The following is an 18,875-nucleotide window of genomic DNA, read 5'->3' on the forward strand; positions in this document are numbered from 1 at the left end:
GATTGGGGAAAGACCAATAGTGGCACTTTAATCAACCATTCAGAAATATTTAAGACCCATCTCACTACTCTGCAAAGTAGGCTGTAGAAAGTTGTCTTTGTGGATTATGTTGTGACACTTGACCTTGATGGGCCCCTGCGTCCCTATGCCATTTTGAATTGTATGGTTTGAGGTAGGGCTCAAAGTTTTTAACAAACGTATATTCGATTGCTAACAAATTCTCTGTTGAAAAGACTAACCTTACTTCTATACCATAAAAAAAAAATCAGTTGGCAACTTATCTGTATACAACCCCAGTGGGAAAATCTGCCCAGGATTATGTTGCTAAGCATGTATTTTTTTCTAACCAAATTTCTGCTCTGACTTCAGTAATCCAGGCTTCCGTGCCGTAAACCACCTGGATTTACACTTTATCTTTGCATTCTTTATAGGTCCTATCAGAAGGACTTCGATTTGGGAGCCACAGTTTACTTTAGAAACACCCAGTGCGGATGAAAAGAACTGAAATAGTCCCTTGGATTCAGAGCTGAAAGACTTTCATATGAGAAGAAACACAGAAGCACTATCTCAAGGTCATGGACTTGAAGTCAATGGATTAGGGTTCGAATCTCTGTTGTCTTTGAGGTTGCCCGCATTTGGTGATTTGAGACTAACGTCCATCTACTATTTTCTTTGGATGTGTGTGTGTGAGACATGTCTTAGTTCTGCAGAAAAAAATCATTTTATCTTATTGAAAATGGTTGCCTTTGGTCCAACCCTCTTTATTTTCTCAAGCAATGTTCTGTCACTTAAGGTTTTTAATCTATGGGGATTTCATATATATAAGTATACATACATCTACATGTACACACATTGAGACAGACTCGCACTGGTCCCTGTAAGGCCATCTTGTTAACTGCCAAATGACCTGCCTCCTTCCCCCTCCCATCTCGGACAATCCCATGAGTGATTGATTTTAAAATATACTCTTATATGTTCGAGAACAGAACATTGTAATTAATAATAGTGTTCTGTTTGATGTTGCAACTAGCATATTATTATTTTATTAACCAAGATGTTATAATCAATGCTGGACCCTGTAACGCTCATGAACTATAAAAAATAGCAACATTAATTTGGCTTTCTGCTTCTGTCCATGTTGGCCTAAGTCCGAAACAAAGGATAAATGAGTCTGTCCCTTTAAAGAGGGACTGAAATGTCCACTCCACTTGGGACTTCAATCAATCAATTGCTTCGAGATTCTAGCAGTCCAGTCATACCGAATAATGACTCTTCTCAATTATCAAGACATTATAGTCGTTGTCATTTATTTGAACCCGCAAGACATATATATTTCCTTTTCTCACTAGTATTTTGAATTCTATACTATTGGCTACATTAGTGATGTTTTTTTGAGCTCGTACTTACTTGGAAGCTGAGAATAGATCTTGCCCTCAGGTGGTTCTCAACCATTGGTGGGCTAGCACCGAGAGAGGAATGGAAATCTGTATTCACGTGGTGTAATTGGCAAGAATGAGGATCCCCAGTCCAGCAGCCACCTTCATCTGTCCCCAACCTACCAAAACCCAACCACCCAATTAACAAATGCTCACTGCCTCCGAGTCAATGCTGACTCCTATTGACAGGGTAGAACTTCCCCTATGGGTTTCTAAGCTACGGATAAGAATGGGAATCCCAGCAGCCTTTGTTGTGCTCATGTGAAACCTGCACATGGACCAAGAGATCGTTCTTGGAACAGAACAAGAGAACACTGCTGCCTGGGTTTAAACTCCGGAAGGGTGTGTGGCAGGGTTACATCCTTCCAATATGCCTATTCGGTCTGTATGCTGAGCAAGTGAACAGAGAAGCTGGATTATGTGAAGAAAAATGCAGTCTCAGGACTGAAGGAAGCCTCATTAATACCCTGCAGTGTACAGATGACATAACCCTACTTGCTGAAAGTGAGGAGGATTTGAAGCACTTGCTGCTGAAGATCAAGGATGGAAGCTGTCAGGATGGAGGACAACTCAATGGAAAGAAAGTCAGAAGGCCCACAATTGGACCAATTGCCAACATCATGACAAATGGAGAAAAGACTGAACTTGTCCAGCTCATCATTTTGCCTGGAATCACAAGCAATGCTCACAGAAGCAGCAGTCAGGAGATCAAATGGCGACTCTGCCGCCCAGGACTTCTTGAAAGAGTTGAAGAGCCAGGATGTCACTTTGAGCATTGAGGTGTATCTGACCCAAGTCACGCTATTTTCAGTGCGAAAGTTGGCCAATGAATAAAGAAGACTCGATGCGCTTGAATGATGGTGTTGGTGAAGAACATTGAAAATAGTTGGCCCCCAATAAAATGATATTTTAAAAGAGCTGTAAAAGCCCCCAAGAAAATGATTTATTAAAATTAAAATTTTAGAAATGAAAATAGCCAGAAGAACAAGCAAATCTTAGTATAGAACAAGACACGTAGTATAGAGTGCTCCTGAGAAGCCAAGATGGCGAGACTTGGTCTCATTCACTTTGGCTATGTTCTCAGGAGAGATCAGTCCCTGGAAAAGGACATCACGGTGGGCAGTGTGGAAAAGTCCATGAAAGACAAGAAGACGTCCAGGGCATGGATGGTCACAGTAGCTGCTACAATGAGCTTCAGATTAATATTGTGAGAAGGGAGCGGTGCGGGGCAGTGTTTCACTGCATTGAACATAAGGTTGCTATAGGTCGGAACCAACAGGATGACACTTCCTAACAACATCTCACTGTGACCTACAATGCATGTGGTGTGGCACTTACATTGTCTGTCAACTTGCGAAGGGGTGGAGTCTAGCCTGTCGATCAGGTCGCAGCTTGGTGACTGCATTTGGAGGTGCATAGGAGATAAATAGCTCACTGAAGACCAGGAGCTCTCTCTGTTCTCCATTCCTGTTGACAAACCACATAAAGACACAATGATGGAGCCAGAGCCCTGGAGCTGGAGGAGCCAAGTGAAGACCCATGCCAGGGCTGAGAGGCTTCCACCACCAGTGGATGCACAAGCCTTTCCACCCACTGGCCTGTGACCTCCCTGCATTTGGCGTCATTGCATGTGTTTCGAGAGTCTGAAGAGGACTTTATAGATTGGAATCGGACAGATGGGCTCATATCGGACTTGTGGACTTGATCTGGACTGGGCTGGGATGTTCTCAATAGACAATTGCTCTTGGAAATAAAGCTCTTTCTTATACACATATGAGTGTCTACAAATTTGTTTCTCTAGTCCACCCAGACTGACACACATGGACATATAATGTGGCTTCAACATGTTCCTGGGAAAAATTTCATTTTTTTTATTCCATTATTCAACAGACATTCTGAAGCCCCTGTTACACTGTACCTGCAGGAGACTGAGGATCCTTTGGTCTGCAAGACAGACGGTGCCCCTTCCCTCCAGGCAATTCCATGGTCTACAAGGGTGTCCCTGGATGGCTCCAGAGGTTAGCTGTGCTTGACAATGAACCAAAGGGCATGCATGCCAACTTTGAATTTTCTAATCTTTTATTGCTGGGATACAGTGATACGATCGATGTTCGTGTTACTGGCTTATACACGGTGATTTTTATTTGACTAGCCCCTTCATACGCCCTGACAAAGCTACTTCTGTCTTGGGCCTTTTTATCCGATAGTATATTATTTTCGACAATGTTCATTTCTAGCCTCATTTTAAAAAATCTCTTCTTCCTTTGCGGTTTCCCTTTAGGTGCCATTTAACACATCGTGATGATTTTTAAAGTCCCTTTCTCTTTGTTCCCCTCTCCATCCCTCCCTCTCTCCCCGAGATAATTTCCTTTCCCCCACCTCTCCCTGTTCCCCCTCCCCACCACCGCCACCCCCTGGTCGCCTCATAATCTTCAAAGTCACTTTGGAGTGAAAACCACTTTTTCTTTGTTTTTTTCCTTATCATAATGGTGTCAATAAATATGGATCTTTATAGACTTGACTAACTTTGCTTAGCATAATCACGTCTTGTGTTCACGAAGGCATAAGATTCCGCCGTAGAAACGTATCAGAGTTTGTGCAGCCAGTCCTCTGTAACCTGAGTTTGGGGTTCTTGCCATCTTGTTGCTCATACGGGAGTGGCCGCAGTCAGCACAGGGGTGCGCAGGTCTGTTCATGTTGGGTTACTGATTTCGTTAGTAGGTGTGTCCAGTAGAGAACTTGGGGGATCATAAGGCACGTGTGCTTGCATTTGTTTAAGGAATGAAAGTGATCGTTGTTAAAATTATTTTTGTTGTGGTTGAGAATCCACGCAGCCAAACATACACCGATTCATCAGTAGCTACCTGGACAGGTCAGGGACACAGGTTTCAATCTTCCAGGTATGCAAATAGCCCCACCCTTCTTTTCTGACTTGTTCATCCTTCATCCACCTAAACTAACGGATCCTCTGGGGACCTCTGTAGTTCTGTCGCATGGGGTCACCATGAGCCAGAGATCCACTCCAAGGTACCTAACAACAGCCATGACATCCCTCATGAACACAAAGGTCAAACCCACCCATCGTCCATCAGTCCAACCCAATCAATATGTGACAAGAATACTGAATCCTGACCAGATGCAGGGTTTAGCTCAGGAATACTAATCAATGGTATTTACCATACGAATGGAACAGAAACGCATCTGGGTCCAAGTCCACCCCAATGCATAGCGACCCTATAAAACAGAGTAGAACAGCCCCCACTGGGTTTCCAAGGCTGTCAATCATAACACAAGCACACTGACTCATCTTTCTGGTTCAGAAAGGCTGGTGGCTTCCAACCGACAACTTTTGGGTTCAGCCCAACCCTTAACCAATTGTGTTTCTTGGGCTCCTTGACTTTGTTCCTAATCCCTGCTAATCCCCCTGCCTTTCTGCTGAGGTCAGCTCCTGTGTAAGAGGATTGTAGAGGGTGCTAAATTAGTTCTCTTCGGGAACAGGGAGCAACCTGGTAGGGGGTAGGGGATGGGGGTAGGGGCCTGTCAGATCGGAAGGAACAGAGGGAGCACATATGGGGATGAGGGGAGAGTGGTGGGAAAGGAAGGAAGAAAGATTGTGAGTTGTGAGCAAGATCACAGCTGTTTTCATGTGAATCAGCCTTGTTTCTGTAAAGTCAAGTTTGTAATTCTCTTATCAATGGTATGTTTGGGCTCTTTCTCAAGGGCTCAAACAAGAGTTTGGGGAATGGGGGATGGTTGGGGAGGGGAGAGGGGGAGGAGAGGGAAACCTATCACAAGGTGATATACAGGTCCCCCTCCCCCAAGGGGACGAATAACAGAAATGTGGGTGAAGGGAGACAATGGACAGTGTAAGATATGAAATAGTAATAACAATATATAATTGATCAAAGATTCACGAGTGTGGAGGGAGAGGGAAAAGGGGGGAAAAAGAGGAGCTTATACCAAGGGCTCAAGTAGAACTTGTTTAGTAAATGATGATGGTAACATATGTACAAATATACTTGATAAAATTGATGTACAGAATGTTATAAGAGCTGTAAGGGCCCCCAATAAAATGATTTTGGAAAAAAGAGGGGTGGGAATGACTGAGTCTTGCTTGGAGTTCAATCTACGGTCTCTGCATTCTGGGCCATTGCATAAGACTTTTAAGTAGTGGTCAGTTAGAAAGTAGATGTCAGGATAATGAATTACACGGACTTGCTGTATTTTCTGTATTTAAATGTATTTCATGGTTTTGTGTAGCCTGTCTTGTACCTTATGACTCGCAGCCCACCTGCATGTACCATGTGACTGAGATTAAAAGGAGAAACCACAGAATGTGCGTTATCTCTTCCCCCACACTCATATCTTGTAGCTTCATTTTCCTCTTGGGAACTTTGGAAGCCTCTTCACACACCGGGAAGGCAAAGGCAAGCATGGGACAGAGAGAGAGAGAGAGAGAAAGAGAGAGAGAGAGAGAGAGAGAGAGACACGGAACCAGAAGGAAAGTGAGAAGTGCAGGGGAGGGGCTGGAGTTGCTGCAGCTGCACTATGTCACCAGTTTCCACCACGTTACCTCGGGTGCCCCTGAGACCATGCCTCTCATAACCGACCTAGAGTGCGCACCTCGTCCATCCTCTGCCTTTGGAAATAAACAAGACACCCAGGCCTTCCATGAGACTCGACATTTTAATAGTTTTTCCTCGGGGAGCGACCAGGAAAGCGGAGTGGGGGGCTGTGGGGGACCCGGTGAGTGGGAAAGGGAAGGGCAGACAGACAGACACAGAACCAGGTGAAGGCCTCCGGGCCCTTCCTCCTGCCCTCACATCCTTGGAGCCCTTCCCGTTTTTTAGAAAGCAAAACCCTTGACATCCTCCGGGGACAGCTGGACAGACTGCACATAGGGAGGCAGGGATTGCCATCTGGGAAAATCAACTGGCAGTCGCCTGATGGGATTCAAAGCCCCCTTCTGCTTCGCTCCTAGAGCAATTGCAATGGGCTAGTGCTGTAGACCGAAATTCTGCAAGGAGGTGACTGAAGAGATCAGGAAGGTCTTCCATGCATCATCGGCTTCTGCTTCCTGGTTCTTTGGAGATCCTCCTGGGACTTGGCCTCGATTTTACCCCCTCTCTCTCCACTCCCCTTGCTGGCTTGCTCACTGAATCTCTTCTATCATCACCAAAGAGACTGACATTTTAGTACAGCTACAGAGACAGCAAAAACCTGGATTGACAATTCCCTGGGGCCATGGCTGGGGAGGAGGGTGGGAAATGGGGCCAGTTAACAACAATGTGTAAGAGACAGATGTTCTGCAATGGAAAGAAAGGAAGGAAGGAAGGAAGGAAGGAAGGAAGAGGGTGAGCAACTGGGAAAAGTCCACCAAGACATGGTTCTGCATCCTACTTGGGCAAGTTAGAGACTAGGGTCTTGGAGCCTTATGAATGGGCATTTAAGGGGCAATGATTGGTCTCCCCGTACCTGGAGGAGAGTGATGGAAATCGATGGTCCACGCAACAGAGTCGTCCAATGGCCTAACAAAAACATGCCAACAGCAGTCCTTGTGGCACGGAGACCAGAAGAGCTCTGTGGTGTTTGGTTTTCACTACCAACTACTCTGGAAGGGATCCAGTTAGAAAGTTCTAGATCCCCATCACAAGGCTGACTAACTAGCCCACCCCCCAGGAGGGATGAATAGCAAAAAATGTGGATGAAAGGAGACAACAGACAGTGTAAGACACGAAACAACAACAATAATATATAGTTGATCAAGGATTCATGAAGGTGCGAGGCTGGGGGAGGGAGGAGATAAAAGAGGAGCTGACACCAAGGGCTCAGGTAGAAAGAAAATGTTTTTGGAAATGTCAATGGCAACCTATGTACAAGCATGCTGAATACAATTGAACGATGGATTGTCATAAGATTTGTAAGAGGCCCCCCCATAAAATGATTAATAAAAATAGAAAACAGAAAGCCAACAGCATATTTTTAAATAAAGAAAGTGCTAGATAAAGAGAAAAATATGGACCATATCTCAAAATCATAAGAGACCAGTCAGGCTGACAGTCAGATAGAGACTGGGGAGATCAATCCCCATTGCCAAGATGATGGCCCTGTGGCAGACTTCAGGTCTAAAGGTGAACTCACCCCATGCCTCAATTTTCAGCCGTCACATAGACAGGTCTGTAAGGGGGGCAGTAATCCTAGCGAGATACAAACACCTTAGAATGACCAGCTCTTTAAGGTCAAAAGGACAATATTTACCCAAGGACAAAATTCAGAAAGGTTAGAAAAGGTGGAGGCCTGGAAACAGGGCACAGACAGGAAGCGAGGAAAGTGACGTTTGTTACAGTGAAGCGATCACAAGAAAGGAGATGAAACAAAGCGTGTGTGAATTGTCAAAGGTGAAACAGATGAGCTGCCCGGTGAGCCTTCACCCAATATACAGTAAAAAGTGTTGAGGAAAGGAAAAAGGAGAGATGAGCGTCAGACACACCCTACACAGAATCCAGAGAGAGAGAGAGAGAGAGAGAGAGAGAGAGAGAGAGAGAGAGAGAGAGAGAGAGAGAGAGAGAGACATTCCCAAATAGAATCATAACCACATAACCACAGGCATAAAACCCAACCCAACTGACTGCCTTGGGATGGATTCCAATCCTGAGACAGACTAGAACTACCCGCCCCCCAGGATGTTGCGTTTTTAACATTTTGAAAGGAGGTTCTTCGCAGCAGGTGTGCACCCACTGCAATCCATGGGTGGATCTCTGTGTCTCTAACTTTTGATGGTGAGTTAAATGAAGGTTTACAGAGCAGACCCATTTCCCACCCGGCCGTGCGCATGGTGCTTCACCTCACCGTGTCCTCCTGTCTGCCTGATCATTGTTGAACTCTTTCCTTAGGTCCGGGTTCTCTTTCTGTCCAGCGGTGGGCTAGCCTATGGGGTGTGCACCTCTTGACTCATGTCCCTGTTCCCCTTCCAGGCCAGTCAGTGGTTGGGCTGAAAATGGAAACTTGACCCATGAGGTCAGTCCCAGATCTGACGGGTGACCCAAAGCCATAGTCTTCGAGGTTCCACAAGACTCTTTTCCCACCAGGAAACCCCGTCTGCTTCATGATTTTGAGTTTTGTTCCACCTCCCTCCCTCCCCTGCCCCAGTCTATCATGGACCTTCTCTCGTGATCTCTTTCAGGGCAGTCCATCATAATGGACACCACCGCCTTCTTTGGGGGTTGAGTTTATGGAGTTGGACATTGTGTGATTCCTTAACTGCTGCTCCATGGATAGGGACTGTAGATCTCGGTAAAATGAAGACCTTGACAACTGAAAAATGCTCTATGGATCGTGATGTTGTTTATGGGTTGGGTTGGAGCACAGTCAGTGGTTCTCAACCTTCCTCCTGCCGTGACCCTTTCATACAGTTCCTCATGTGGTGGTGACCCCACCAACCATATGATTATTTTCGTTGCTACTTGATCACTGTCATTTTGCTACTGTGATGAATCGGGCGACCCTTGTGAAAGGGTCATTCAACCCCCAAAAGGGTCGCGACCCACAAGTTAAGAACCGCTACTATAGAGTCTCTAAAAGTGGAAAATTGGCTTGATGACATCTAATAACAACAAAAGTGATTGAAATACTCCCCTTTTGGGGGGTTTAGTCTGTGAGGACTTCTAATAAGTAGGAGGTGGGGAGATCCCAGTACATCTCCTTACCTTCCTCCTGACATGCCCTTCCTGAAATGAGATGTAACAGCTCATGAATACTCATTGTATTCCCAAGTCTCTTCCAAGTCCAAGTTCATGGAGCTCAGCTTGGGATTTTGAAACAGATAATGGCGGGAGTGTCTACACCATGAAAATTGGCAGACGCCCAAAAGAATCAGAACGTCCTCTCTTCTTTGCAGTGCCAATGATTCAACATCTACCAGCACACCACCATATTTTCTTACACTCGATGCCTTGTGAGATCCACCCGGGGCCAGCCGCATCTCTGCTGCTTCCCCCACTCAAAATGGAAAGGAGAATTCAGGAAGAAAGCAAGAAGGAAAATACCGAACTTCCAAACCCGGTAACAATGGAGTCACTTCCAACCTCAAGCAACCCTACAGGACAGAGTAGACGTGTCCCCATCAGGTATCCAAAGTTGTGTGCTTAAGTGCCACACCACCAGGCTTCCTTACCCAACTCCCAGGAGAGTCAACATGCCCGAACTGTTCTTAAAATCCTCCCCGAGCTTGGCGCTGTCCTGTGGGTAAAATTGCATCTAGCGAAATACGGTGCCACCCTCAAAACAACTTCCTCAAGCCAACCCCACAATCAAAACTGAAAGCAAAACACTGTTAAGAGAGACTATATGTTTGACACTTCACGGGGCCTCCCAAACCACGTCTCTCTCCCGTCTCGTGTATATTGGCAGATGGAAAGCTTGTCTGCCTGCCCCATCTCTTGGAAATACCCGCAGCTATGGTGAGTACAGAGACAACGTGGTGCCAATGGGTAAGCACTCGACAACCAGCCAGGAGGCTCAAGGTTCGAATCCACCCAAAGGCACCTTGAAAGATCGGTCTGGTGATCAACTCCCTCAAAGTCACAGTCTGTAAGACACAACGGAACTGTTCCACTCTGCGCATATGCGGTTGCCACGAGTTGACTCGACCACAGTTCACAATAAGGGTCCACTCCATGAGATGACCCGACTTCCACCACTATTTGAGCAGAAGCCCGTCTTTAGAAAATTCTGAAAGAGAAGAACAATGAAGGGTCGGGACAGACAACTTGCCTTCCACTCATTGCCCTACCAAACATGTCCCACTCCCAAACCCATCGGCCAATGGAGGAAGGAAGAAATGACTTGAAGGAATAAATGAAGAGGATGGATGCATAGTGCTGGGACCTCCGAGTGGTGGCCCTTAACCTTCTGGTCTGTAACTGACCGCGCTCTGGAGTAGAAGAATTGACTAGGTGAGATCCAAAGGACAGCAGTTACTGGAGAACACAGCTCTGAGGGATAGGAAAGAAAACCCCAAATTCTCACCACCACTGAGTCCACGGGGACTCCTACATGACAGGGTTGAGCTGCCCCTGTGAGTTTCCAAGACTGTAACTCGTTACAGATGTAGAAACCTTGCCTTTCACCCTCAGAGCGGCTGCTGGTTTCAAACTGCTGACCTTGTAGTTAGCTGACATAGGAGGGATGTGGGATAAAGGGTGATGCACCGGAGAAATTGCAGTGGGTGTGTTCAACCAGCATGTGTCTGAATTGTTGAAGGTAAAACTATGACCTGGTCTGTAAACTTTAACATAATTTGCCCCCGAAAAGTCTTGTTTTTAAAGGAAAAAAATGCAGAAGAGGGAAAAAGTCAGCCCACTAAATCTACCATGTAAACCTTACACTGGTAACACCTATCTACGGACTTGACCATCTATTTTTTAATGCAACTTCATAATTTGCCTAGGGTTTCCTGATGGGAATTCCTAACGTCTGCCTTGGGAATGTCTAGGAAAAAACCTTCATCTCATGCTTTAAAAAAAAAAAAGTCAAAGATGAAAATTAAAGATTCAAATCCACCAGCTTGATTTTCTGTTTTTCTTCTGGTGGTTCAATGGTAAAGCACTCAGTTGCTAATCAACAGGTCAGTGGTTTGCATCCACTTAACACAGTGGTTGTCCACCTTCCTCATGCCACGACCCTTTCATACAGTTCCTCATGAGGTGGTGACCCCCAACCATAACATTATTTCCGTTGCTACTTCATCACTGTCATTTTGCTACTATTATGAATCGGGCGACCCCTGTGAAAGGGTCGTTTGACCCCCAAAGGGGTGACGACCCACAAGTTGAGAGCCGCTGATAACAGTTCTGTGGGAGAAATATGTGGCAATCGGCTTCTGTAAAGATTACAGTCTCAGAAGCCCTAGAAGGCTATTGTACTCTGTCACCTGGGGTCCCCATGAATCAAGACTAACTTGACAGCGCCCAGCAGCCACAAAGAAAAATTTCCAGAGTGATTCTGTGATTCTGGCCTAACCAAGACACCCCCGCCCCCGTATCAACCGTAAGTTAGATTTGCTTTCTTTTCAGGGTCTAGTTCTCAGCACAGGTTCTGGTGTCTGAACCTTATAGACGAACATGTCAGACACAACCCACATGAGATGGTGTTATAGGAAACACCTGGGACATGTTGAACTGCCCCAGCAGAGAGAGGGGGACTTCTCCCTAGGAAGGAAAGGGGTGGACTGTGTTGAGCTAATCTGAACATGCAGCCAAGGATGCCACCGCCTTTGGAAGGATGTAAGTCCTTGTTGGTTCCACAGAGATGCTGTCCAAGAATCTCAGCTGCAGGGAAGCAGAGCTGGACCAAAAAAAGGGAGCTGATGCCAGCTAGAGAGAGTATCTTCTACAAGATCTGAAACTTCCAGGCACTCTGATCCTTATAGTCAAGAGGATCCATGGGGTTGTAGGTGAATTTCCAGGTGCCTGTGGGGTCCTTGAATTCCAAGCTGTCCACAGGGCTGTAGGAGCCATAACACTGACCTGACAGAGAGGTGGGTGACTGAGCAAGGGATGGTCCCATGGAGGGCCCGGACAGGGGGCTGAGAGCTGGACCCCCCAACTGGGGCACCATGGGAGAAAGGTAGGGATCCAGACCACTGAAATAGGAGCTTGGAGACGCATATGCCGATGGGGAAGAGCAGAAAGCAGAGGTGGGGGCATAGGTCATGGCATAGGGGGATGAGGTCAGAGCAGGCCCAGAGGCCACCAACCCAGCCCGCTGGGACTCAGGCAAAGGGGAATCTGAAGCCGGACTCCAGATGGACACAGCCGCCACCGCTGTGGTAGAGGAGCCCGAGGGGCCAGGTAGAGGTGGGCTGTAGGAATCTGAGATGCCCAGAGGGTCTGGACAGGCATCTATAGAGGCTCTGGGGGGTGTCCCCGCCTTCCTCTTTACTGGACGAGCCTTCGTTGGTCCTCCTGGGGGCTGCTGCTGCTGCTGCTTCTGCTGTTGACGCTGCTGTCTACATTTAGCCCTGCGGTTCTTGAACCAAACCTGTTGTGGGAAGAGGGAAGATTGAATGCGCAAGAGGCCCTGGAGAGCCTCCGTGGTATTTAGGAAAGATGATGTTTATCAGCAAGAAATGTCAGCTTTCCACCGTACAGACCATTTGGGGACCGTCCATCCATTCATTCACACATCCCATCACCTGTAATTCATCCATCCATTTATTCATTCATTCATTCATACAGAGAGACAGACATCATCTATTCATCCATCAACTGCCTCATACATCTACCCACCCACCCCTCCATCCACTAATTCAATCACACCTACCTACATACATTCCATCCACCCAACAGTCATGATTCGTCCATCCAATGACAATCATTCATGTGTATATCTTTCTTTCTCTCTCACACACATTGCCATCGAGTTCATGCAGACTCACAGCGACCCTATAGGACAGGGTAGAACTGACCCTGTGAGTTTCTGAGACTGTGACTCTTTACAGGAGTAGAAAGCCCTGCCTTTCTCCCTTGGAGCATCTGGAGTTTTGTACAGCAGTCCTTGCAGTGAGCAGTTCAATGTGCAACCATTACATCACCAGAGCTCCTTATTCATATATATGTGTATGCATATAATCAGAGTCACCCATCCATCCAACCATCCGGTGGCACATCATACACTCAACTGCCATCAAGTTGACTATGGCTCAGAGCGACCCTATAAAGTCGAGTAGAACTTCTCTATAGGGTTTCTGAGACTACATCTTTGTAGAAGCACATGGCCTCATCTTTCACCCGAGGAATGGCGGATGGATTTGAATGACCTATCCTGTGATGAGCAACCCGAGCATTAACCCATTGTTCCACAGTTACTCCTTGATGCTATCTCTTCATCTTTCCATCTAGTCATTAATCCAGCCAGTCCTACAACCAGGCACACACACACAGATCCATCTATCCGTCCAGGGATCTACGCACATATACAATGATCCATACACAGATATGCACAAGGAGCCCTGGTGGTGGAGTAGATAAGTAAATCAGAAAATACTTAGGAGGTGATCGTCATCCTAAAGACCATGGACGAGACCGTTGGAGCAAGACGGGAGGGGGGCTGCAGTGTTGGGAGAAAGCTGCAGCTTTCAGCGCAATAGTGAGTGTGGGTTTCCTTCAGATACTTTTGAGCACAGATTCCAACAAGGTGATGGGACATGCCAGGTGTTGATCTGAGGGATGGGCACTTCAGGCAGCGGGGACAGGGAGTGCAAAGGTCCTGAGGTAGGAGGGTGTTTGCAAAGCACATTCGAGGAAGATCCAGGGGTCCATGTGGCTGAAGGAATATGAGACAGAATGAACATGGCAAGGGAGGTCGGTGGTGGAGGAGGTGGTGGAGGTGATGGAGGTGGTGGTGGTGGTGGTGGTGGTGGTGGAGGTGGTGGATTTTAGGCTACTTTAAAGGTTGACTGTTACTCTGTGACTGGCTCCCTCTACCCTCCACCTTGGGTCTCTCCTGGAAGTCTCAGAAAGTCCAAGAAGGGCCCAGGGTGGAAGTCTCAGAAAGTCCAAGAAGGGCCCAGGGATCTCACATCCCACCTGAACCCTGGACTCAGGCAGGTTGATCTTCAGCGCCACCTCTTCACGGGCATACACGTCCGGATACTGGGTCTTGGAGAACAGGGCCTCTAACTCCTCCAGCTGGCTCCGGGTGAAGGTGGTACGTTCCCGCCGTTGCTTCCTTGGGGTGCCTGGGGTGGGAAAAGGGGTGTGGCTACTCAGGAGCTCCAACCTCCCAGTGCCAGGACAGCTGTGGGAGGGCCCTCAAGTTGGATAGGGGCCTGAGAAGTCTTTTTTGGACGTCTGTCTGGCCAGATGAAGGCTGGTTGTCCTCCCTGCCCTTTTACATCTCACTCCGTCTCCCTGGAACTGGGGTCTCCCCTTTGTCTGTCATTTGAAGGCTCACATCTCATCCCAAGGGGAAGTGGTGTGAGTCCTGTCAGGTGGCGGTGAATTTGCTCTCTTCCCCCATCTAAAATGTGTTCAACACCAAGACGTAAGAAAGAGGAAGGCCCTTGACAAGATGGATGGGCCCAGCGGTTGCAACACTGGCTCCCACATCACAGTTGAGAGGATGACAAGGGATCAAGCAGTGTTTTGTTCTATTGTTCATCAACTCACTGTGAGTGGGGACTGACTCAATGGCATTGAAGGATATGTGCAAAGAACTCTGATGGAGCAACAGTTAAGCACTCGGCTGCTAACCTAAGGTCGGGGGTTCAAAACCATCCACCAGCTCCCTCCGTGGGACAAAGATGTGTTCGCTGCTTCCATGACGGTGACAGCCTGGAGAACCAGGTGGGGCCAGTTCAACTCGGGCTCCTGGCTCACTCTGGGCTAGAATGGGTGCGATGACACAGAATCATAATATCTAAGAGTTATACCATTGAAGCATGAGGTTGTTTATGTTCAACGCATTCTAGGCCACAAAAATGGGGCGTTCACATAATTGAACACCATGAAAAACAAAGCTGTAAGAGTTGTTGTTACCGATCACAATGATCGACATAGAACCCCCTCCCAGGGAGACGGACAACAGAAGAGTGGGTGAAGGGAGACATCAGTCATGAATTTTTTTTTTTTATAAACGATCAAGGGTTCATGAGGGAGGGAGGGGAATGGAGGGGGGAAAGAGCTGATACCAAGGGCTGAAGTAGAAAGAAAATGTTTTGGAACTGATGATGGCAACTTCTCTACAAGTGTGCTTGACACAATGGATGGGTGAATGGATTGTGATAAGAGTTGTACGAGCCCCCAATAAAATGATTTAAAATATTAATAAAAGAGTTGTCATTATGTTGATTCTGACCCATACGTGACCTTTTGCATGACAGAAGGAAACACTGCCCGGTCCTGCACCATCTTCACAATTGTCCCTAAGCTGCTGTCCAATGTCGCAGCCATGGTGTCAGTCCGTCTCTTTGAGGACAGTAGGATACAGAAATATTTTTTCCCAACGTGGCCCCCAAATATATGCCAGACCTAAGACACTGCTTGCAACTCATGGTAAATGACTGTGCTTGGAGGTCAATGTCAGCTGCTTAGGGGGCATCTTCCTGAGGGTATCAGCCATCTAGAGCAATCAGTCTCTATAGTCTGTCCCACACTAAGTAGGGCCCACTCCCTGCTGAAAAAGATAGTGGATTTCTCCCCTGAAGGAGCACTCAGAGACAAGGTTGAGCCCACTCAAGGAATCTAGGATCTGCCCATCTTGTCACATGTGTACCCCTAATCCCTCCCCTTGCTATTGTGTGTACACCCCTAGACCATCCCCTTCCCATTGCATGTATCACCTATGGTACCACCCCTTTCCGTTATGATGTAATCAGGGGGGCTTGCAAGTCGCTTAAGTATATATAAGCCTTGATTAGAAAAATACTCACGCTCTCTCCTCCCACCTCCATGTGGACCACCAAGAGAGGCTGAGGTGAGCATGCTACCATGAAATGTGTCTGACTCCTTGATTTTACTCTCTCTCCTATCTTTCCTATCCTCTATGATTTTACTATCATTTTTATATATTATCACCGTACAACTGCGCCTACGGACCCTGCGGTTGTCAGAGGCTGGTTTCTCTGACAGAGGACCTTCAAAGACGGGCTTTGCTGCCAAACATGCTGTCCTCCTCCAGGAACGGGTTTCTCCTGACAACATGCCCCAAGCCTCACCATCCTTGCTTCTAAGGAGCAGTCTGGCCATAATTACTTTGTAAGAGTGAGACACTTAAAGCCTATTGTGCCAACCTGGCCAATAAACACATGTGGGGTTAATTGAAGGGCAGAGGGATAAATGGCTCAGTGAGCCTTGCCTTTTGAGTTCTCTGGGCTCTTGCTTTGTGATGGTCGGACCAGGGTGCAGCTGCCTTAGCAGTTCCCTGCTTCAACTGAAAAGGCTCACTTCCTGCAGGACATTCCCAAGGAGAAGCCACATGGGCCTATTCCAATGTAACCCTGGGTGCTGGAGCAGCCATGTGGAGACCCCTGCCAGCGCTGAGATGCTTACACATTTACTGACTCTGCTTTCCTCTTGCAGTCGGCATCATTGCATGAGTTTTGTGAGATGAAGGAGGACTTTGTGGATTGGTGTTGGACATATGGGCTAATGTTGGACTTGTGGGCTTGGGCAGCACTGGGTTGGGATGTTTTCTTGATATGCACTTATCCTTTATACTAAACTCTCTCTTATACATATGAGTTTCTGTGGATTTATGTCTCTAATGTACCCAGACTTACACAGAGTCATGCCAAGAGCCCAGGTCTCACTTGGCTTATCAATGAAGCATGTCCGCTGCTGCTGCTGTTGTGTACCATCCAGCTAGTTCCGAAGCACAAGCGCCCTCTGTACGAGGGCAGGAAACACCTCCCCATCCTGCACCAGCTCATAATGTCTCAGTCCATTGCTGCGCTACTCACCACACCAAACTCACCACCCTCAGGTCAATGCCCACTCAGAAGTGACCCTATTGGACAGGGTAAAACTGCCCCTGTGGGTTTCTGTGACCGTTGAGTTGCCAACCTCAACGTCAGCAGTTCGAAACCACCAGCCGCTCGGCAGGAGACAGATGAGGCTTTCTACTCCCACAAAGGGTGACATTCTCTGAAATCCACAAGGGCAGTTCGACCCTGTCCTAGGAGGTCATGAGGAATCAGAATCGACTCGAAGGCAGTGTTGCATTGCTAAGAGAGATAAATTCTTCTTGATGCTCCCATTCAGATCCCCGTGCCCCACTGCCACCCACCCACCCAAACACCACCATCGTCCATTCCTATGAGTAATGTGATAATTATCTCTATCCCTAACGATGGGTCAGGAGCCCTGGTGATTCAAACCCAACCGCTCCCCTGTGGGAGAACAGTGAGGCTGTCTGCTCCCATAAGGATGTACAGTCTTGGGAAACCTGTATACAGATAGCTAGATAGAGCTACCTGTCTATCCAGAGTCCCTGAGTGGCACACTCAGTTAAGAACCCATCGGCCATCCTAAGGATTGATGGTTCCAACCCCTTCAGAGGGGTCCCCGGGGAAGGCAAGGCTGCTGACCTGTTTCCCCCACACACTTCACAGATTTGAAAACTACGGGACAGTTCCACTCTGCCCAAAGGGGTTGCCACAAGTAGCAACTGCCTCAGTGGCAATGCACAAGGACAAAATGCAGCTAAGTGACATGACGCATGGTCTTGCCTCTGCAGGTGTTCACATCCCAGTGGTGGGTGGTGCCGTGAGGGAGAAAGCGCTCTTCAGAGAGAACAGGGGACCCCAAAAGTCCACTTCCCCAAGAGGTGGGCTGTACTCACTTGAGTAGGACACAGCCTGGTGCATCAAGTCCATACTGGGGCCACCCAGGGCCAAGGGATTGACGGAATAGTGGGGCCCCGGGTTCATATACGCCATCATGATCTTCAGCGACTCTGGACTCCAGGCCAGGGCTCCTGAAAGAGAAGAAGGAGTGGGGGGAAGCTCAGATGCCCGATAATGCCCTTCCCTTCCCAGTGGAGGCAGGAAGGCTCAGGTTGAAGTCCTGCCTCAGTCTCGCCTTAGGCATGTCCTTGAGCACATGACCTTACCTGTATGTGTGTGTGCCTCGGTTTTCTCAACTGCACAATGACTCCATGCGTCAGGTTCATCGAAGCCTCGTCAAGAGCTGAGGACCAAAAAACCAAACCCAAACCACAAAAACTGAATTCACTGCCATTGATTCCTTTCTGACTCACGGCAACCCTATCGTGATAGTTCAAGCTCAGAGGGGCAACAGATAGGTTTGAACTGCCAACCTTGAGGCTTACAGCCTAATCGAGGGCAGCATCCAAAACAACTATGCCACCGAGGACAGCATCCAAAAATGACAAACCACCCTGGAATGTCATGCAAGGAAAGAGAACCCCCATCTGCAAAGGCAAACACGTCTTACTTGGTTTTACTTGGGGATCTATAGTCCACTGACATAGGGTTGATTCCAACTCATGGTACCCCTGGAAATCTTTCTGGGAGCCAACAGTTTTCTCTTTCTCCTGAGGACAGGCTGGTGGGTTTAGTCACTGACCTTGCAATTAGCAACCCAATGCAAACCCAACCAGGACAGCGGGGCTCCTATGAATCTATTAAACCCTCAAATTCACTGCCATTCTGTCGCTTCCAGCTCTTAGCTCTATTGTCATTGGGTTGGCTGCTGAATGAAAGGTCAACGGTTGGAAACCACCAGCCATTCCTCTGGAGAAAGATAAGGCTTTCTACGGCCATAAAGAGTCATAGTCCTGGCAAAGCAGGTGCATAAGCAAATGTGGTGCAGAAAGCTGATGGTGCCCGGCTATCAAAAGATATAGTGTCTGGGGTCTTAGTAAGGCTTGAAGATAAACAAGCAGCCATCTAGCTGAGAAGCAACAAAGTCCACATGG

General features: G+C 47.5%; 1 protein-coding gene across 1 annotated transcript; it reads right to left on the reverse strand.

The window, feature by feature from the left end:
• Positions 1-11,825: 11,825 nt before the first annotated feature.
• On the reverse strand, positions 11,826-17,883 carry CRX (cone-rod homeobox). Its single transcript, XM_075537623.1, has 3 exons — positions 17,778-17,883; positions 14,024-14,175; positions 11,826-12,476 (listed from the first exon to the last, which is right to left on the reverse strand). The coding sequence occupies exons 1-3, from the start codon at positions 17,875-17,877 to the stop codon at positions 11,826-11,828; spliced, it is 903 nt and encodes a 300-aa protein (XP_075393738.1). The 5' UTR covers positions 17,878-17,883.
• Positions 17,884-18,875: the final 992 nt, after the last annotated feature.

This window comes from Tenrec ecaudatus, chromosome 18 (genome assembly GCF_050624435.1).
Source record: "Tenrec ecaudatus isolate mTenEca1 chromosome 18, mTenEca1.hap1, whole genome shotgun sequence".
In the NCBI taxonomy this organism is placed as follows: domain Eukaryota; kingdom Metazoa; phylum Chordata; class Mammalia; order Afrosoricida; family Tenrecidae; genus Tenrec; species Tenrec ecaudatus.